The following is a 22662-nucleotide window of genomic DNA, read 5'->3' as shown; positions in this document are numbered from 1 at the left end:
AAATGATTTAAAAAAAATTGGCTCCTACTCTCATATAGTTTACAGCCTTGAGATTTCACAGCATAGAATGTTCACAACGGAAGGGATCATAAAGATCATCTATTCTAAACCATTCATTTTGCAGATGAGGCCTTTGAGGCCCAGTGAGGTTAACTAATTTGCCCAGGGCTCACAAAGTTAATTGGGGAAATAGAACATGCAAGGGAAACAAATGAAGGGCACAATTTTAAAGAAATCCAGCTACTCCTCTGCTTTTGTGTATGAGGTACACAGTGAATGCTGATGATGTGACATAGAGATTAGATCGAAGTCTGGCAGTCAAGAGCAATTTCTGGAGTAGATGCCAAGGCTCTTCATCTCCTTTGCTGTCATCTCTATAGCCTCTCAGAAAGCAAAATAACTTCCTGACCTTTCTCTTCCTGGGGCATGGGCTTAACTCGAGTTTCAGTTGTCTGGGGAAGTAACACCTTTAGAGTAGAAAGCACAAGGCTGTGCTGCTATGCCTCTTGTAATTCTCTGATGAAGATAAACTAATGGTGGAGAAGTAGCCCCCAGGGTGGGTGGGGTCGGGAAGAAAGGATTCAGGAGTTATAGATTTGCTATAGATAAGACAACTGTGATGCACAGTTCACTCTTTCCGGTTTCAAAAAGGAAATATGTAGTATAACCGATTTTGAAGGGGGAAAAAAGGGTAAATTGCCTACTTCAAAGACAACCAATTGCTGGAATAGCTTTCAAGTCAGTTTGTAAGTCAAAGCTCTTCTTTCCTTTCTCCTTTCACAGAAAATGTTTGATATATCGAAAAAATAAAAAACAAAACACAAAAAACAAACAAACAAAAAAACCAAAAAACTACCATTAATGGAATTAAAAACAACCAACCACTGGAGTTAAAGAACAATGAGGTACCATGGCCTTCTATCATAACCTAACTAAAGATTTAACAGAACAACAAAGAAACTGAAAAAAAATGGTAATAAATTACAGGAAGAAACCAAGATTTTGCATATCTGTTTATTTTTCAACTGGCATTGAATCATCATCAACTGAGCCTACTTTCTCTGAATTAATGGAACTAACATTTAATCTGACTTGCCTAATATGGGGATAGGCTTACTTCTTTCTTATAAAATGTACAAGATTTAAAATGAAAGCAGAAAAGCATCACTTTCCAAGCCTACTATTTTGGGATACAGTGAACAATTAACTATGTTTCTACCAATGTATTCAAAATTTCATACAAAATATTCTTTACATAATTACATTTCTTAGAGCTAACTGTTTAAGAACTGCAATTTCAAATTAGGTGATTTCAAGTACACCTAGATGTGAATTAACACAAATTTTAGCATCATCAGCTTGAAAACAGAGCTTCAAAGAAACCAAGTAACATGTTATAGATTAACATAAACACATTTACATAATCAGAGATTCAAAGGCATAGTAGAATGTCATATTTTCTTTGGAGTTTTGAAAAAGAATAAAATTTGACACATAATGCATTATAAGGATCACCTCCGTGGATGTCTAAGTATGGAATAGAATTTTTGGCTTTACTAGCAAGAAGAATTACAAATTTAATGTGTTGAGTGTATGCATATCACGCTTCTATGGGGATGATTACACAATTGTGACAATAGCAAAAAACTAACTCTCATTAAATGATCCTCCTTATAAGAAACTTACAAGGCAAGCTAACTTTGGAAAACTCCACAAATGAATTAGTAACTAGAAGAGTCACTCTTCCACTTATTACTGACTTATGCCTGGAGAGCTGAGTTTTTTTGTCATTTATGATATGGCTGAGAAGAAGAGCTCTTTAGTGTTTTTTTTCATTAGAAACTTCATGAAGATCTGTAATTGGACAAGTACCCATTACCTAGGCATTAAATCTAAATTCTTTAGTAGTCCCCACACTTTACTTCATTAGTCAAACACACATACACAAATCAATGCAAGATTTCAATAAGAAATTTATAGGGAAATATAATTTCACATGATAGTTTGTCTCACTATACTTCAATTTAGTAATTATTTGATTTACCTTCTAAAAACTGTAGAGCTGATTCACTTGTGTAACTTTTTCTTTCTAATACAATAGATTATCTAAACTAAAAAGGATTTGTGTGTGTGTGTATATACACACACACACAAACACATATATTTTTTTAGACGGAGTCTTGCTCTGTTACCCAGGTTGGAGTGCAATGGCACAATCTCGGCTCACTGCAACCCCTGCCTCCCAGGTTCAAGTGATTCTCCTGCCTCAGCCTCCCGTGTAGCTGGGATTACAGGCATGTGCCACCATGCCCAGCTAATTTTGTATTTTTAGTACAGACGGGTTTCACCATGTTGGTCAGGCTGGTCTCAAACTCCTGACCTTAGGTGATCCACCCGCCTGGGCTTCCTAAAGTGCTGGGATTACAGGTGTGAGTCACAGTACCCGGCCTATATATATTTTTTGAGACAGAGTCTCACTCTGTTGCCCAGGCTGGAGTGCACTTGCACTATCTGTGCTCACTGCAACCTCCACCTCCCAGGTTCAAGCAATTCTCCCTGCCTCAGCCTCCTGAGTAGATGGGATTACAGGGGCCAGCTACCATGCCTGGCCGATTTTTGTATAATTAGTAGAGATGGGGTTTCACCATGTTGGCCAGGCTGGTCTTGAACTCCTGACTTCAGGCAATCTGCCCACCTTGGCCTCCCAAAGTGCTGGGATTATAGGGGTAAGCCACCGTACCCGGCCATAAAAAGGATATGTTATATATATATATATATATTTTTTTTTGAGATGGAGTTCTGCTCTTGCTGCCCAGACTGGAGTGCAATGGCGCAATCTCGGCTCACCACAACCTCCAACTCCCAGCTTCAAGTGATTCTCCTACCTCAGCCTCCTGAGTAGCTGGGATTACAGGCATATGCCACCGCACCTAGCTAATTTTGTATTTTTTTAAGTAGAGATGGGGTTTCTGCATGTTGGTCAGGCTGGTCTCGAACTCCCTACCTCGGCCTCCCAAAGTGCTGGGATTACAGGCGTGAGCCACCGTGCCGGGCCATGTATATTTTTTAAAGCAGTATTACTCATTCAATTGAAAAAATTAATTCTACAGCTCTGGCTTTTTTGAAGTCTTATTTCATACTACAAGTTCTATACAAAAGCACTGTTCACTGTTTAAGCTCTTAAATATTGGTTACATTTCAGAATTTCAGTCCTCAGACTCAGAAGACATGATTTAATTAAGATTAGGCAAGATGCAGACATGTATTGTACACAACGGTGGCAGAAAGGACCTTTAGAGTGCCTCTACCTTTGCTATTTTGCTAACATAAGCCCAAGTGAACTTCACCCATTTTTTATGCAAATCCTTGGCTGGGGAGTGGCTTAAGTGTAAACTTACACTTTCCACCACTAATGTGTTAAGCCACGACTTCTCTTAGCTCCATGTGGAAGGCACAGCTATAATTTATAACCAAATCAAAACACCATAGTCAATTATGGGTATATATTTCATGACTTTAACTAAAATGTGAACATTACTTTTCCAATCTTTATGTTACTGTGATGTGACTTACCTTTAAATAGACTCAAATTAATGAGAAAATATGGACATTTCACTTAGAATGAAGGACTCAGATGATAGGAAATTTGTCTCAAATGTTAATATTAATGTGTTGGGTTCTAACAACACAAAGCTGCAATTAAACTAAATTTTACATATAGTATGATGCACGTATGTAGATTTCTAATGTTTTCCTGATGACTCAAGTAGAGTGCTTTATTTTCAAAAAAACTGGTTATGTGTTCACTTCAGGTTTACAATATTAATGCTATTTTGTGATCAGTTTGGTAAGCCCTACAGTATTTCCCAAAATGACTTATAGATGCAACAATGACAACTATTTTACTTAGCTAACATGATAATTAGAACCTAAACTTGCATTTCAGGTTGCCATATCACCTATACAGAACTGACAACAAGCTATTTTCTTGGCAAATACCTGATTGATGGTTCATTCTTAGCATGCTTGGAGAAACACATTAATAAGATAACCCATGTCTTTTTTCACTCTGTAATATCTACAGATGATTTCTATTTCAGATGACTCTAAGTAGCTAAACACGAAGAAAAAAGAACACCTTTCTGGCTCATTAAGGCAATTGCTCAAGCTGTCATTAGAATTATCTCTCTGAAAATGCAGTACAGGATGCAGCAGGCCTTGTCTGCTGCAGAAACGAATGGCACAGAGCTACCTTTTGACAGCAGGACTAAATTTACATACTTTACATATTCAGTGAGTAAAGGAATAATTTACAATAATCAAATATGCTATGTTTGGGGTATTTTCCCCTCATTTGAAATACACCTGTCTACTTTGTAAGCCTAGTCATCGACAACCGCATAGGAAATGAATTAATTGAACCAAAGCAAAAAGAGGCCTTTTTTACTTATTTAACCCTACCCATTTTCTATAGGGCAATTGTAAATTACGCCTTAGAAGATAAATAGCAAGTCATGCCTGAAAAGATGAGATGCTCTGGTTTTCATCCTCAGACCTGCTAGGCTGACTACCTGTCAGATAAGGCAGCAGCCAGGATTATGCCTTGAAAAGCTGACAAACCAAGATTTTTATCATTAAATCAAACCTGCTGGGTTTACACTCTGTGAACTTTAATTATCTCATATTTAATTAGAAGAACTAGATTAAACCAAAAGTGGAGGGTGGGGGGAGGTCCTGGCAAAGGAGAATCAAGGAGTTATGGGGGATGAGGAGACTTCATATCCACAAATCAGATTTTCTCATTTCTAATAAAGCAAGGTTTACATTTCGAGGAGATTCAAGGAATCACTGGGCTGCACAATACTAGAAGTTATCTAGTCCATTCCAGAATGATAATCATCTACCCTGTTCTTTATTATTATTATTTTATTTTATTTTATTTGAGATGGAGTCATGCTCCGTCACTCAGGCTGGAGTGCGGTGGTGTGATCTCTGCTCCCTGCAACCTCTGCCTCCCGGGTTCAAGCGATTCTCCTGTCTCAGCCTCTCGAGTAGCTGAGATTACAGGCACCCACCACCATGCCCGGTTAATTTTTTGTATTTTTAGTAGAGACAGGGTTTCACCATGTCAGCCAGGCTGGTCTCGAACTCCTCACCTCAGTGATCCACCCGCCTCGGCCTCCCAAAGTGCTGGGATTACAGGCGTGAGCCACCGCGCCTGGCCTTACCCTGTTCTTTAAAATCTCTGCAGGAAGAGGTTCTGCATATTTGAAAAGGTTTAAAACTAATAAGGGCACTATAAGTCAGTTTACCAGACAATCAGAAAATGAAAATTTTTATACTTCAACAACTAAAAGATAAAAATAATCTGCGCTCCAGAGGTTGCTTTTATTACTATTTTTCTTTATGTAAGGCAAGACAGCATAATTAACAGTACTTTCAGAGTATCTTGTTTCATAATAGAATAGAGTCATAAGACAATGAATTATTTAACCAGTAAGTATTCATTGATGATCTATTCCAGCAGTTGGCAAACTTTCTCTGTAAAGGGTCAGCTAGTAAATATTTTAGGCTTTGTGGACCAGAGTCTCTGTCACAATTGCCTAACTCTACTGCTGTAGCCCAAAAGCAGGCATAAATAATATGTAAATGAATAAATGTGGCTATGTTGCAGAAAAATGTATTTATGGAAAGTTGAATTTCATATAATTTTCATGTCACAAAATGTTTTTCTTGTGGTTTTTGAGACAGTCCCTCTGTCGCCTAGGCTAGAGTGCAGTGGCACGATCTCTGCTCGCTGCAACCTCTGCTTCCTGGGTTCAAGCGATTCTCCTGCCTCAGCCTCCCGAGTAGCTGGGACTACAGGCACCAGTTACCACGCCCGGCTAATTTTTGTATTTTTAGTACAGATGGGTTTCACCACGTTGGCCAGGCTGGTCTCGAACTTCTGACCTCAAGTGATCCACCTACCTTGGCCTCCCAAAGTGTTGGGATTATAGGCGTGAGCCACCACGTCCAGCCCTTATGATTGTTTTCTCACCATTTAAAATCATAAGAAATGTTCCTGCCGGGCGCGGTGGCTTACGCCTGTAATCCCAGCACTTTGGGAGGCCACGGCGGGCAGATCACGAGGTCAGGAGTTTGAGACCAGCCTCACCAATCTGGTGAAACCCCATCTCTACTAAAAATACAAAAAATTAGCCGGGCGTGGTGGCATGTGCCTGTAATCCCAGCTACTCAGCAGGCTGAGGCAGGATAATCACTTGATTCCAGAAGGCAGAGGTTGCAGTGAGCCAAGATTACGCCATTGCATTCCAGCCTGGGCGATACAGCGAGACTCCGTCTCAAAAATAAATAAATAAATAGATAAATTAAAAAAAAAAAAGAAAGAAATATTATTAGGTTTTGGACTGGATTTGGCTTATAGGCCATAGTTTGTTATCCCATGGTCTCTTCTACACTTAAGTCACCATGAAGGGGAGAGAAAATGATACAACACATGGCCACTTTTCTTTTTTTTTTTTTTTTTTTTTGAGACGGAGTCTCGCTCTGTCACTCAGGTTGGAGTGCAGTAGCACGAACTCGGCTCACTGCAAGCTCCGCCTCCCGGGTTCACGCCATTCTCCTGCCTCAGCCTCCCGAGTAGCTGGGACTACAGGCGCCCACCATCACGCCCGGCTAATTTTTATTTTTTATTTTTTTTTATTTTTTAGCAGAGACGGGGTTTCACCGTGTTAGCCAGGATGGTCTTGATCTCCTCACCTCATGATCTACCCACCTCGGTCTCCTAAAGTGCTGGGATTATAAGCGTGAGCCACCGCGCCCGGCCTACATGCCACTTTCCATAATGGTTGGGAAAACAAGACAGAAATATTTTTTAAATTGGCAAATAATATAAAGCTGCACATAATAAAGGGCTAAAGTGTGTGGGGATCCCACAGGCTAAAAGAGTCAAGGTATGAGGAGGACATGACTCTATGAGAACTAGAATAGTCAGAACAGGACGCTTGTAGCAATTAGTTGTACCAGGAAGAACTAGGTGGACTTATATAAGTGGAGAAAAGAAGGAAAGAGCACTCCAGGTGAGATAAATAACATAAACCAGGATAGAGAAATGTGAATTAGCAGGTTGCATTTGGGGGAATGTAGGAGAAAGGCCTGTCTAAGCGGAATCAATTGGAGACATTAATTCAGTCACTCAATAGATAACTATTGATCACTCCTGTGTGTCAAGCATTATGCTAAACATTAGAGATACTGTGATGAGTAAGGCACAATCCTTGCCCTCCAATTGCTCACGGTCTTGTTAGAAGGACAAACAAGCAAGCAATTATAATACAGGATAAGACGCTTACACTGAGGTGTAAAACTCCCTGGAAATAACTATGGCAATCTAAAAATTTATGTCAATTCTCAACACTCCATTCATTTGCATTTAAGGTAGAGATCTGTGATTTAAACCATAAAGGGAATCCAAATGCAAAATAAAAATCCCTGTGTGACCCACACAAGGCCTGATTATTTAAATATTCAAACGTAACTGCCTTTCCTAGAGAAACAGCAAAATCACATAAACTTCCTATAAGTGATTTTAGGAAACCCTTTGAAGATTATAATTTTAAAAGGGATTATTATTTTAATAGCTTGATTCACTGCAACCGGGCATTATGTCATTGGTCCTAACAATGCGCATACACCTATCTGTAAACCTTTTCAGCAATGAGGTAAATTACTATGGAAAAGCCTGAAAGTGTTTTTTCACCAGAGATCTTTAAGAAGAGGATTTATATCTACCTGCATGAGATGGCTCAGGATCAATAATGCCTAGAGCATAGCATGAATTTTCAACTTTTTGATTTGAAATCTCTTAAAAGCATTCCAGTGAATATTTCTACAAATTATATCACTCATTCTTTAAAAATGTAGTAGTGTTACCACACTTACTTGAGGTAAGAACTAAAAATTCAGCTTCGAGTGTTTAGAGCACCATGACCAAAGAAAATCGGAAGGAAATCATAAATCTTTTGCATGAACCCCTAAGGAAAAGGCAACATTGTAAGGAAATAGCATGCAGTATGGAATTAGACAAACTGGTGTTCAGATTCTGATTCAGCCATTCACCAGCTATGACCTTGGCCAAACTACTTAACTTCTCTAATCTTCCATTCCTTCCCCTGTAAACTTGGGAAAAGAAAACCTAACGCTCAGGAATGTTGTGAAGATGTAATGAGATGGTGTACATATGACACCTAGAACAGCGCCAAGCAAATAATAGGTACTCAAGAAATGTTAAAGTCCTCCATTTTTTCTGTATTTTTCTTTCTTTCTTTTTTGAGACGAAGTTTCACTCTTGTTGCCCAGTCTGGAGTGCAATGGTGCCATCTTGGCTCACTGCAACCTCCACCTCCCAGGTTCAAGTAATTCTCCTGCCTCAGCCTCCCAAGTAGCTGGGATTACAGGCGCACCACCATGCCCAGCTAATTTTTTGTATTTTTAGTAGAGATGGGTTTTCACCATGTTGGCCAGGCTGGTCTCAAACTCCTGACCTCAGGTGATCCACCTGCCTTGGCCTCCCAAACTGTTGGGATTACAGGCATGAGCCACCATGCCCGGCCCATTCTTTCTTCATCGCCAGTTTCAACTCAACTTTTTTAGGCAATGATCTCAAGCAACAGGCACAAAGATGTCATTTGTGTGGTAAGTGAGCATAAAAGAGAGAACAGGCCTACCTATGTAAAACCTTTCTTCTGTGGTTATTATGGGCAGCATGTTGTGGGTAGTGCGACTTAACAACCAACTCTGCTATAGAAGGTACCTCTTGAACCTCCCCGTCCTCCTGAATCTAAATATGCATCTGCATTCTCCACTTTCACTGTTTCCTTTTAATGGTCTCTGAGCCATGGACCTCTCCTCAAAAGCCAGGGTCCTTGGTGAGCAGAATAAATAAATGGTGAGAAAGACCAGAGGAAAATATAATTTTCGTAGCGATACCTCCATTTTCTACAATAGTTAAGAAATATTATTTGCTTTTTCTCAGTTCATTTCCAAACTAATTCTCACACCCTTGGAATGCTCTAATACCAATACTGCCACTTGCGAAGAGTATGTCATTCGGGCTTCTCTATATGGCATTAAGATGAGGCTCCCTCAGTAAATAATATATGTGGAAGCTTCTCTGAGCTAGAACAAGCATACCTCTTTTGTGCATAGCAACTCCCATGACCTAGAAGTGCTTCCTGCAGTTATGTTCTTAAGTTGAATATTTCACATGCTTTGGAGCTGAGAGCCAAGAGCCCAGTCTCTTGCATGGTTGTTTTTATTTTTATTTTTTTTCTTAACACAGTCTTGAAATCTTCATTATCTCCAAATATTCTATCCATGTTTGCTACTAAATGTACATGTAGTAGTGCTATTGCCCAATATGATTTCTGAATGGATTAATGATAAAATCAATTTTATATTTCCATGTACACAACTCACAGGATTCTTAAAGTATCTCAATAGTAGAATACCAATAGGTAAAGAAATCACTTTGCTATGAATCATATCTGAAGGACTGTGATCCCATATAGGAACATGTAAATAATCAAGGGTTTAGGTAAATGATATAAACACATTTGCAAAAGCCTGAATGCATAAACTTCATACATGCAAAGATAGAAAAATATAAGTGTTACATGAGTTATTTGCAATTATGTCTTAAAACACTCAGGGTATTTCTGAGTGTTCAAGTTAATGAAGTTCTTGAAAATATGGATTAATTTAAATATAGTAAAATTATATATTACATATATGTATGTGTGTGTGTATGTGTGTACACATGCGCTATATATGGCTAATAACTGGCAAAAAACATGGCTACCCTAGTGGCTTTTGTCTTTATATAATAATCACTCCAATAATGACTAGTATACATTTTAAAAACACATTCATAGGATACAGATCATATTTTAGACTGCTTTTGTATCCCGCTTAATGCCTGGCAGAATGTTCTGCACAACACAGTAAGCATACAGTCTTGAATGAAAGCTAGAGATGGCCGGGCGCGGTGGCTCAAGCCTGTAATCCCAGCACTTTGGGAGGCCGAGACGGGTGGATCACGAGGTCAGGAGATCGAGAGCATCCTGGGTAACACGGTGAAACCCCGTCTCTACTAAAAAATACAAAAGAAACTAGCCGGGCGTGGTAGCGGGTGCCTGTAGTCCCAGTTACTCCGGAGGCGTAAACCCGGGAGGCGGAGCTTGCAGTGAGCTGAGATCCGGCCACTGCACTCCAGCCTGGGCGACAGAGGGAGACTCCATCTCAAAAAAAAAAAAAAAAAGCTAGAAATATTCATTGTAGACTATGTATCTGTTCTTCCCAAGTCTATATTTTCTTTCCAGGTATATATATGGTTAACCATCATGAAATCGGTATTAAGGGGCAAATAGCATAAATTTTATGAGAAAGCCTTAGGCAGAAATAAAAGAGGACCGGACAAAATGAATATCATGTTTCCACTAGAAACTTTTACTCCTTGATTATCTTAGTCATGTTGTACAATCACCCAATCCTGTTTAAAACAGCACTCAGGCCGTTTATGTAGCTGATCTTGGATTAGCCCTTGTTGCACAGGGATGATTTACCACTGCAGAAAAGAAGAAATAAAGAGAAATATTATTTGAAATATATGAATAAAAAACCATAATGCACCTAGAACACTGAATAAGACAAAAGTATAAATAACTCATTTATAATATTGATTTATGATTGTGCTACTGTAACTTGAAAAGAGAAATTTCAACAAATTAGGCCACAGATAACACACAAATCTCATATTTATTTCATTAGTTATCATGCAGGTCATGATAAACGTGTCACAAAATAAAGGAATGAACTGGGTACTGCCAGCACTCCATCTCAAGCTGCATTCTTGCTTGTTTCTTTGGAAAGTTGTAAGTTAATGAATAGATGCTACTTTCTATGATACGGATGTCCTTCACTACTCGAATCTATTGAATTCAGCAATGAATACATATTCATGAATGTGCACTCTTCTCAAAACAGGGATTTAGACAGTCTACTCCATTAAACATAAGTTTATTTTTTCTTCCAGGTGTCAGCTAGGAAATCAACATTTTGGTCAGTGGCCTTTTCATAATGTTTGTCCTAATGGATGCCACCTGGAAATAAAATCAACTGATATTTAATAGAGTATATTTTCCAAATTTCCATTCTAGGAAGAGTATTATTTTAGGAATAAGTAATTAATTCTAACTATTAGAAATTAACATAGATTTATAAAGACAACTGTAGCTGAATCTGGTGCTAATTAAAACAAGAGTTAAACAAAACTATATAATTCACTTTTTATTATACATTTACATTCTATTGATGATGATAATTAGAGCCTATGCTATCATCAACTTGATGTTTTCATAGCTATACTGTTTTATCTTGGTCATCTTACCATGGTTTCTACGCATCTGATGAGGCCAACTGTGTTTTCTGTCAGTCTGTTTCAGTTACCTGTGTTTTGATTTAGTGACTTGCCACATTGATATAATGTTTTACAATCATCTAAATGGTGAATACATATTAACTAATGTTTTAGTGTTAAATGTTCACACAAAACCTAATACACAGTACACCTCCAAACCTTCTTGGCTTCCTTTACAAGTAATACGCCATTTTTTTTTTTTTTTTTTAAAAAAGATCTTTCAAATATTCTAGTCATGCTCAATCAATAAATACACCAAAATCAAACTTAAATAATAGGTTTTCTAGCTATAAAACAATACACGCTTGACAATATGGAAGAAATACAGGAAATAATTTTGTCAAATTTTGTTAAGCCAAGAAGAATGGGAAACGGGGCGATAAAGGCCATACGTATGTCAGATTCATATAGTGGTTTCTGTTCTTGATGTTGAGATCAATAAATATCTGAGTACCTTCTATGTTTCCATCACAGTGGTAAGATACTGGGGCTAATGAATATGATGCAAGTCCTTAACTCCTTAAAGACTAATGTACTTTGGACAACCATTCTATCCTATTCATCCTAAGTGACCACAATGATTACTAAGAGCAGCAGTCATGCTCATAGGTGATGGTGGCCAAAGGCTGACATTCGGAACATTACAATGGGCTAATATTCTACTCTCTTGCAAGAGTTGCCTCTTGTATGGACGATATGATGGCAGAAGGGATGCAATGTGGAAAAATCCTAAGTAGAAAAATTTTACTTCTGTTTATTTTTTAAAAAAGTATTCCCCTGACAGCTTGGTCTGATTGACAGCTCTTACAGACTGACCTAATGAACCTTCAGCCTGGGAGCCTTCACACATTGCCTGATAAGCAGTGAACTCAAGTTTTACTGTAGCCATCATCTCCTGAGCCCCAGTGATCTGACTAACGTGGCATGGCCTCCAAATACAACTGCGAACATTTATTGCAGGCCAATCCCAGCAGGAACGTTGTCAAACTGATTTTTCAGCTTTTATAGTCTCTCTGCAAATCATCCCAAATCACATTGTTCCAGGTTTAGAGTAAGCATCTAATTGTGTATCCCCATGGTCTCTGCTAGGATTTTGCAAAGGTGTTAAATTCTGGTATATGAAAACATCACAGAGCCACAAGTGTATATGCAAATTATCTGCTTATTCCCCTATAGAGTGTGAAAAATATTTTAAAGTTTTTTTTATAAAACTACTGTTCATCTTACAGCTATTCTATTTGTCTGTTTCTTCCTTACCCATTAGGGCCAGTTTGTAAATGTATAACAGGGAAAATGAGACAAAAGGCTGGGGCAGGAATGATTCAGGATCGTGATTAACACCAAAGAATATGTCCTGTACAAAGGGAATCCGCAAGTCACATTTAGAGGATTCTTCTACATTGTTTATGTTAGGTCTTAAAGTATAATTCCTCAGGAAAAATGCAGAAACCAGGATACTAGTCTACTACAAAGAAGGAAGACTTCGTGCATTTATTTCAAATCTTTGTAAAACAACATCAAAAAGAAATTAGTCTAACTATGACTAGTTTTCTAGAAACAAGAAGTGACTTACTCTGGAATTAAATGAGCATCGTGGGACTGTAATGCATGGAAGCTGTAGTTAACATTTTGAACTTCTGAAACCACTTTCATGGTGGACCTTTCCTATCTCATATTCTCAAATTAAATAAAACATTTGTTGCTCTAAATTTGGGATAAAAGGGTGTGTTCATCAGATTATACTACTTACATAGAATTTGAATTTAGCTTTAAATTGTCCTTCATTCCTCTTTGAAACTAGAATGATGAATCTGGACAGACTAATCTTTTGCAAAAAGTACCCACAGAAATGAAGATACTGCAATCCATAGAAAAAGAAAAAATATCTACAGTATTTTTCACTTCTTACATAAAGCATATTTAATCAAATGTCTTTGAATTTGTCAGCAATACATATAAACATACCTATACACACATATTCTCTCTCTCTCTCAAGCTACTAAGCTACCAAAATAAAGATAGCCTCTAAATGCCAATATAAAACCAGGCAAACACCAATGGATTTGGTAAATCTATTTTGCTGAACCTCAACTACCCCCTCTGGGGCTTTGGCCTGTACTTGCAGCATTACTTTTGCATAACTATGGTAAAACAGCTGCAAGAGCAACAACAAAAACAAAGATTAATTAACTCGGCTGGTTCAGGGGGAGATTTGTGGCAAGGTGTTCTTCCTCTAAAAGCTCTAAATTCATCTAGTTTCCAGTGTGTTCTAAGCATTTCAATCCATATTTTTTTCTATGTGGGCATAAGAAGAGAAGTATACTGACATACTTAGATCCTGGGTCACAGTAGGTGAAACAGATGTGAGACAAAATTCTGCTTTTTTAATACTTCAGTAAAGAGTCCCATCAAATTGTTTCTTAAGTCTCAAATGCCTAACTATATATTTAACTGGGTATTTGTATCTTGTATACTTTTTAAAATCTTTGATTCTATACATAATATGAATGATTTTTTAAACAACCTACATATGTTGGTAAGATCTGTCCTCTTCAAGGTAGTTACTTTAGGAGCTACAGAATTAAGCAATGATTCTATCATTGGCAAAAAGCATTTGTGAAGTCCTTCTTCGGGATATCTTTACAGTAGGCCTCACAGCCTTTTAAATAGTTTTGATGACAGCAAGTCTTTGACATTTAATAGATTTGAGTTTTAGAAAACAAATATTTCAGAGCCAAATTAATAAGTAACCTGGGTAACTAAGCTGTGCAATACTAAAGTTTGGTTAAACACTAGATGTAACTGAAGAAATGATACTGAATTTCTTCTCTAGCTCAAATTCAAGGTACTGCAGAACATTCATTTGGATAAATAAATTCTGGTTGGGGCCAAGTGTAGTGGCTCATGCTTGTAATCCCAGCACTTTGGGAGGCCGAGGTGAGTGGATTACCTGAGGTCAGGAGTTTGAGACTAGCCTGAACAACATGGTGAAACCCCATCTTTACTAAAAATACAAAATTATCCAGGCGTGGTGGTACATGCCTGTAATCCCAGCTACTTGGGAGGCTGAGGCAGGAGAATCGTTTGAACCCAGGAGGCGGAGGTTGCAGTGAGCTGAGATTCCGCCATTGTACTCCAGCCTGGGCAACAAGAGCAAAACTTCACCTCAAAACAAACAAACGAAAAAAATTCTGGTTGGTTTGGTAACAAAAGCAACATACAGTCATCCCCGGGTATCCATGAGGAATTGGTTCCAGAACTTCCTTTGGAAACCAAAAAATTAGCAGATGCTCAAGTCCCTTATCTAAGATGGCATAGTATTTGCATATCACCTATGTACATCCTCCTGTATACTTTAAATCATCTCTTGACAACTTAAAATACCTAATAAAATGTTAATGCTATGTAAAAGTTGTTATACTGTATTGTTTAGGGGACATGGAAAAAGTCTGTGCATGTTTAGCACACATGCAATTTTTAAAAATATTTTCGATATGCCTTTCATTGAATCCATGAATGTAGAACCTATGGATATGAAAGGGCAATTGTATTCAGTAAAATATAGATAAACGCATAAATGTTTGTGTGTGTGTGTGTGTGTGAATTCTAAAGCAAGACAAGATAGTTCATTTTACAGATTAGGAAATGGAGGGCCTGAAGTTACTGTAGTCCTAGTAAACTCTCCGGTATATAGTGAAGTGCTTAAAAATATTTATGTAGCCAACGTGATGATCTATGAAGAAATAAACACTATGCTTTAAAACTCTGTTAGAGTGCTAGGATTATAGGTGTAGCAAACATCTGTCTATTTGCCAGCCCTTCCCATACATTTCTCAGAGAATCTGCTCTTTCATCCAGTCCCTGGAAAAGGTGACAGTCCTATGCACCATGTGATCTTATCTTTGCTCTGGCTGATTGGCCACAGACTGAACACCTGACTTAAGGGAAACAAATTCACAGGCTAGCTGGGTCAGTCAGATTCTGTCACAAGAATCTGAACTTGGAGAGACCCATGTCACATAAAGATAGGCACTTGAAGTAAGCATCATACTGTATCATAGCTGTGGCAGTCATGTTCAAAGGAAACCAAATGGCGTGATCTCGGCTCACTGCAAGCTCCGCCTCCTGGGTTCACACCATTCTCCTGCCTCAGCCTCCTGATTAGCTGGGACTACAGGTGTGTGCCACCACACCCGGCTGATTTTTTTTTTTTTTTTTTTTTTGTATTTTTAGTAGAGATGGGGTTTCACCATGTTAGCCAGGATGGTCTTGATCTCCTGACCTTGTGATCTGCCCGCCTCAGCCTCCCAAACTGCTAGGATTACAGGTGTGAGCCACCACGCCTGGCCCAAGAGCAACTTGTATTTCTAACTTTTCCATTTTAGTTCCAGCCTAAGACACTCATGGTCTCACTGTTGTTTCCTATCCTTGGATGTCCACAAGGTTGCTTATCACATCCTTAAATACATACCCCTTCACTCAAGCTACCTTGTGTAGATTTCTATTCCATACAACCAAGCAGTGCCTATGACAATGTGGTAATGGACCTGATTCCTCCCTTTAGTTTGTCAATTAAAAAAATTAGAAAAATAATTTTTAAACTGTTCATGGAATAGCTGAATGCCCAGGGAGATTAAGTGATTCACTCCAAGTCATTCACACAGTGATGGGTCAAGCATTAGAAACCAGATCTCCTAACTCATCACAGATCCTGAAGTTACATAACCTTGGAAATGTTACTTAACCTCTCCTTGACTCAGTTTCCCCCACTATAACACGGAATATAGTAATAGTACTTAACCTCTCTAATAGGATTTTTGTGAGGATAAAATGTGTTATTATATAATACAAATAGTAGAGGCCAGGAGCAGTGGCTCACGCCTGTAATCCCAGCATTTCAGAGGCCGAGGTGGGCGGATCACCTGAGGTCAGAAGTTTGAGATCGACCTGGCCAACATGGTGAAACTCTGTCTCTACTAAAAATACAAAAATTAGCCAGGTGTGGTAGTGTATGCCTATAGTCCCAGCTACTTGTGGGGCTGAGGCAGGAGAATCGCTTGAACCCAGAAGGCAGAGGTTGCAGTGAGCCGAGATTGCCCCATTGCCCTCCAGCTTGGTGACAGAGTGAGACTCAGTCTCAAAAAACAAAAAAACAAAAAACAAAAAAAATTGTAATAGCTGATTGAAGCAGGGAAGGAACCTGACCTACAGGGGAACCATCCTAGGCTTGTCAAAGACTTGGGCCTGGTGCAAAAAACAAACAAAAAAAAAAATAAACAAACACAGGGAAAAAAAAAAAAGATTCAAATAACATTCCTCTCACAGGAACATAGAATTGGGACCCAAGAATCGTTGTCAGGAGGAAGAAGGAGCAGTTAGATGAGGATAAGTAGTCTCGTTTCAAGCACTAAAGGGCCCAGGAACTCATGCTGTGAAAGACTGCAGAGCCACCTTGAAAGGACAGCAGAGATCTCATTTCCAGGGCTCCAGGTCTAGGTATATAATACATCCTGCCCTGAATTCCCTTGAGCCTCTCTGTATCTGTTCAATGAACACCCAGTTTAAGTTTTAAGTAGCTTTTTGTTCCTTGTAATCAGAAGAGACTCAATTAAGTAAAATGCTTATTAATAGTATCTTAACTTTTTGTACAAAAATTAAAGGCAATCACACACACAAACAGCATAGAAGGGAGGTCCCAGATGCTTCTTATTTAAAACTTTTTTTTTTTTTTTTGAGTGTTCTCACACTCTGTTGCAGCATGGTCATCACAATACTTTCATTTCTCTCTTTCTGGGTAAGAAGTGCTTTATCACCATGTTATCATCAGGAACTAGATGGCACAGGTCTTAAGAATGAGTAACTAATCATTCTATATCCATTTAGCATCATTGGATTCATTTTGTTTAACATGATAGATAATAGCTTAAGCCTACATTCTTCCAATTAAAATGTGAAAATGTTCTTTACAAAGGTCTTCTACCCTTACAAAGCTAAGCAAACTCTACAGCATATTCTATAATTAGCACCCTGAAAATATTTTTTAAAGCAGCAAAACAGCAACCTGAGCACAAACCAAGACTACTGCAAATTGTAAACAACTTCAGATGAGTTACAGCAAAAGAATTCGACAAAGCTTCCTTAATGTCAGGATATAAACAGTCCTTAGTGCTATTTAGTTAAATGATAATTATAAAACCCATTGAACTGAACGAGAATTTGGATTGTCAGACAAATGTTTGTAAGGGGTTAATTAATTCATATGAACTACACAGCTCAGCTGAAAATGGGCTCATTATTCTAAATCACCAACTTTGTCTGCTTCTTGTATAGTCCTCCTTTCTCCATCAGATTTATCCTGTTGCACCCCCACCCACAGTAACGAATGTCAGGAGACAGAAATATTTAAAAGGAAATGTGAGCTACAGGCATTTTGCAAGAGTACATCAGGGGTACAAAGATGTCTGCTGGAACACTGAAATGGGAAGATCATTTATTAGTGCACCATGGTTCATAACATCCCAAAGGGTTCAATATTTTCATTACGCACATAAACATACCCCCTCCTCCTTTTCAAATGCCTCATTACAGCTAAGCCTGGAGCTTTTTTCTTAAAAAGCTTTCCTCTGAAATTATTAATAATTTGAAGTTCCCTACAGGCCAAGGATATTATTACAGTCAAAATGCATCAATATGTATATATACTTATATACTCTCTTTTATGCTATTTTAAATAACAAAGTATTTAGCGGAAACAGTAAAGAATTCATAAGCTATATACAGAAAAGCCTAGAGGAAGATGGCAATATCCCAGACTCCAAGGAAACAGCTCTTGAAGCTTATTAGGTGGGTGTAGGAGACTGTAATAGGATTATGAGTTTTGGTTTAGCCTGTCCATCATTTCAAAATCCCCATAACTAAAGGGAATATCTTCATAGGGGTCTGAGTTTAATATTGAAGCTGCTTTATTTAATTCTCCCTATTTTATAATGCTGAGTGCTAATTAGTTCCATCCACTTTCTTCAGGCTTGTCAATAAGGCAACTTGGAAGCCAAGAACCTGCTGAATTATGGATTAACCAGTTCTGTAACAGCGTGTTCAAGCAACCTAGTTAGCTACTCCAAAATGTAATGTTATTATGGGCACAGGAAAGCATAAAATACTCTTTTGTTATGTTCTGCTTGAAAGAAAAAAAATAACTCCCTACCAGTGAACTGTTTATTTCTGATGCATTAATGAACATTTTAGATATGTAAAACTAAAATAACATTTACTGTTGTGTGTGTCAAACATAGCCTATTAAATTCACAATAGCCATAATAATACTTACTACAAAAAAAAAAAGAAAAAGACAAACTAGTCTTAGAATTTGGAGTACAGAAAAGAAAAATCTTAAAGGCAGAAAGACTGAGAGACTGACATGAGTTCCGTCATCTACATTCACTTTCATTGAACCTGCATCCCAATCTCCCTGGGCCTTCCCATCACTTTCTTAACTCTTGCCATTTCAATTGACTCCTTTCTGGTGCAGCTAGATGCTAGAATCGGCCCTGTAGGGTCATACATTCTGGAATTAGAAGTAATGTTAGAGATAAACTGATGTAGCGCTCTTATTTCACAAGTGAATTAACTGAGATCCAAAGGTCAAGTGAACTATTCGAGGTCATATAAGCTGGTTGATAGTAAAGTTAAAAAATGAATCCAAGTCTCCTGATTCCTTGTTCAATGCTCCTTCACTTCTACTTACCATCATAACCATCCCATTCAACCATGTCCAAACTCGTTGCCCTCACTAGGCTGCTGAACTATCCCCTCCACCAGGCATAATTTTTTTTAGCCACAAGGAATTCAGCCATGATCAAGCACTGACAAAATGCAACTTAGCTACGTCTACTGTGTGCTCCATGGTTTGACTCCCCAAGTGTCCCCAAATCTCCCCTGCCTCCACAGGCTTCCAATTCTGCCTTCCTTTCTTCATTTCTAAATGATTAGCTTGATTTCTACCTTGTAAAAATGAATCTATTTCCCAGGAGTTTAATCATCTGCCTCCGCCTAGAAACCAATTGTTTTCTATTCTGCTCCTCTTTGTGGTAGAGATAACTCTCCTTTTCTCCCCTCCTGAAGATTTATTTATTTATTAAGGCGTTTATTGAAATACATGTATTCCCTTCCTTACTGGCAACTTCAGTCTCTCCTTTTTTACTGCTGCCTTTTCTTTAAACTCTTTTAAACTTTTTTAAACCATTCTTTAAACTATTTTAAACTAATAAAAATTGTAATAGCAGTAATAATAACCAGCTAGTATATACAAAGTATTTATTATTGAGACAGCCAGGTGGGAGGGGGTCCCTGGAGAAACGAAACAGCCCACTGAGGTGGAGCCTCCTTAAGTTTACATTGAGGAGGAGACTGGCCCCTCCACTTCCTGTGTGGAAGCTGGGATTCCAACATCCTGCTCTAGCAGGGACTCTGGCCTTGTGAGAGTCCCTGTTTCCCCCTTTTCTTCCTTTTCACCGAATAAAACCCTGTCTTACTCAAGATTCAAACTGTCTGCAAGCCTGAATTTTTGTGGCTGTGGGACAAAGAACTCTGTCTTTAGCTGAACTAAGGAAAAGTTCTGCAACATTTTGTGCTAGGGACCATTTTAGGTTCTTAAGTATTAACTTCATTAATCCTCATAATAACCCATGAGGTAGGTATAACTATCATCCTCATTTTACAGATAAGGAAACTGATACATAGGTTAAATAGCTTGCCCAAGATACACAACTAGGAAGTGGTAGTGCCAGGATTTGAACCCAGAGAGCTTAGCTCCAGATTCCGTGCTCTTAACCATCATGCTGCCTCTTTAATATATGTCATATCTATACCATCACTTATGAGCTCTATTACACTGAGCAAGTTACTTCTCAGACACTCAGTTTCCCGATATGTAAAATTAAAATAATATTGCTAATTTTGTAGGATTGATATGAGGATTATGTGAACTAGAGAATATACATAACCCATCATGCCTGACATATATAAACATCCAATAAATGACAGTTATCATGATGAGATTAATAATCACCAAATTTGGCTTTTATCAACAAAATGTTCCAAGGAAGTACTCCCAGAGGGAGATAGCTCTATTATGTATTTAAGAAATCCTTACAAAACTCTGTTCTAAACACAATGTTAACTCATATAGTTCTCAAAACCAAGAGGAAAACCCTACTATCATTTCCATTTTACATGTGAGAACATTGAGGCAGAAAGGTGATACACTGCCTCAAGGTCACAAAGCTAGTAAGTGGCAGAGTCAAGATTTAGACCCACACAGTCTAACTCCATAGTTTTTGGTATAACTATAGCACTAACCGAGACTCTCAACTCTCCTTAGCCCAGTGGACTAAGACAAGCGTCTTTACAACATGGCAGCTAGCTTGAGAGTAAACTTGAGACACCCACGGCATGGAAGAATAGCATAGATGCATATAGTCACAGTAAGTTTAAAAAGGTGTTTTCTACTGTAGTGTTCCCCAAACTTGTCAGCTGAAGAGGATTATCTAGAGATTAAAAGAAAAAACAAAAACAGAATCCTTGGCCCCCTCCCATACCTACTAAGCCAGACTCTGGGAATGGAGATTAGTAGAAGTTAATAGAGGACCAAATTAGAATCACATAGGAAGCCTTTTCAAAATCCCCACGACCAGGACCTATCCATGGAGACTCTGCTTCAGCATATCCATGTTGTTTCCTAGACCTCACTTGTTACCTTTAGAGGATTCTAGAGAGACAACAACTTACTGAGAACTGACAAAGAGAGATAAGTATTTATCATCCCTTCATTATATGAAATATACCTTCATATAATCAAATAGTTGATGAGGGGGCATTTTTGTTTTTTAAGAAGTCGTCAAACTAATTAAAGGAGGAATAATAGAATAGTACTCTTTTGAACTAATGGACCTAGAGAATCATCAGCGGCTGCTAATATAACAAAAAGAGTCAACTAGCCATCATGTGCTCCCATATAAAACCTCACAACATCAACAACAATAAGGACATCTTGACAAAAAGGCAAAACCTGAATCTGATCAAGCCTTAGAGTGGCTTGGTTTATCTAACTATAAATTTATAGAAAATATATGGAGTAGGGGGACAGGCAAAGAAACAGGCAAATAACACCAATGGGATGCAATAAACAAAATATAAACTCAATCAGAAAAATGACCTGGTTGCTTCAACAATAACAAGTGGGCTGGGCATGGTGGCTCATACCTGTAATCCTAACACTTTGGGAGGTCAAAGTGAGAGAATCGCTTGAGCTCAGGATTTTGGAAAGAGAGAAAGAAAGAGAGAAAGAGAGAAAGGAAGAAAGGAAGAAAGGAAAGAAGGAAGGAAGGAAGGAAGGAAGGAAGGAAGGAAGGAAGGAAGGAAGGGAGGGAGGGAGGGAGGGAGGGAGGGAGGGAGGGAGGGAGGAAGGAAAAAAAAAAAAACCTCTGAAAATTACAAGAAAAAAAAGAGAAACAGATGAAAAGGTGGAGCAGTCAGCCTCCAAGATTCCCCCCAATTATCCCAATCCCTTAGTATTCACACTCTGGTGTAATTCCCTCCCACATTGTTTCTGGGTTGGTTTTTGTGATTGGTAGAATATGACAGAAGTATTGTTATATCGCTTCCAAGACTAGGATACAGAATGCACTGTGGTTTCCTCTTTGCTTTCTCTCTTAGATCACTCACTCTTGGGGAGGCCAGCTGCCATGTTGTAAAGGTGCTTGTCTTAGTCCATTTGGGCTACTATAACAAAATACCCAATGGTATTTATTGCTCACAGTTCTGGGGGCTAAATTCGGTATCTGATAAGGGCTCGTTCTCTGTTTCATAGAGGCACTTTCTCGGTGTCCTCATACGGCTGAAGGAGCAAACATGCTTCCTTGAACTTCTTTTATAAGGGTAATCACTTTCCAAAGGCCTCACCTTTTAATACAACCACATTGGAGACTACGTTTCAAAATATGTATTTTGCGGGGACAAAACATTCAGACCATAGCAACAGTCAAGAAGCTCTATAGAGAGGCCAGTATAGTGGAGAAGTGAGCTTGGAGTAGATCTTCTAGCCTCAGTCAGGCCCAGAGACAATGGACTGCCATCTCATGACCGACACTGAAACCATCACTCAGCTAAACTGCTCCCAAATTCCT

At 38.5% G+C, this 22662-nt stretch overlaps 1 protein-coding gene across 6 annotated transcripts in view; it reads right to left on the bottom strand.

Moving 5' to 3' along the window:
• Positions 1-22662, bottom strand: part of DIAPH2 (diaphanous related formin 2) — a 923693-nt gene that overhangs the window by 111324 nt on the left and 789707 nt on the right. For 3 of the 6 annotated variants that reach the window (XM_030934027.1, XM_030934030.1, XM_030934031.1), the window contains one exon: positions 10489-10627. The exons of the other annotated variants lie outside the window; for them this stretch is intronic. In XM_030934027.1, coding sequence (XP_030789887.1) covers positions 10578-10627 — 50 coding nt within the window. In that variant the 3' untranslated portion in view covers positions 10489-10577. Of the gene's footprint in view, positions 1-10488; positions 10628-22662 lie in introns of those variants that run through there. 6 annotated transcript variants of the gene reach the window in all.

The sequence above is a fragment of the Rhinopithecus roxellana genome, chromosome 7 (assembly GCF_007565055.1).
Source record: "Rhinopithecus roxellana isolate Shanxi Qingling chromosome 7, ASM756505v1, whole genome shotgun sequence".
NCBI lineage: Eukaryota > Metazoa > Chordata > Mammalia > Primates > Cercopithecidae > Rhinopithecus > Rhinopithecus roxellana.
This window is presented reverse-complemented; position numbering and strand designations above follow the sequence as displayed.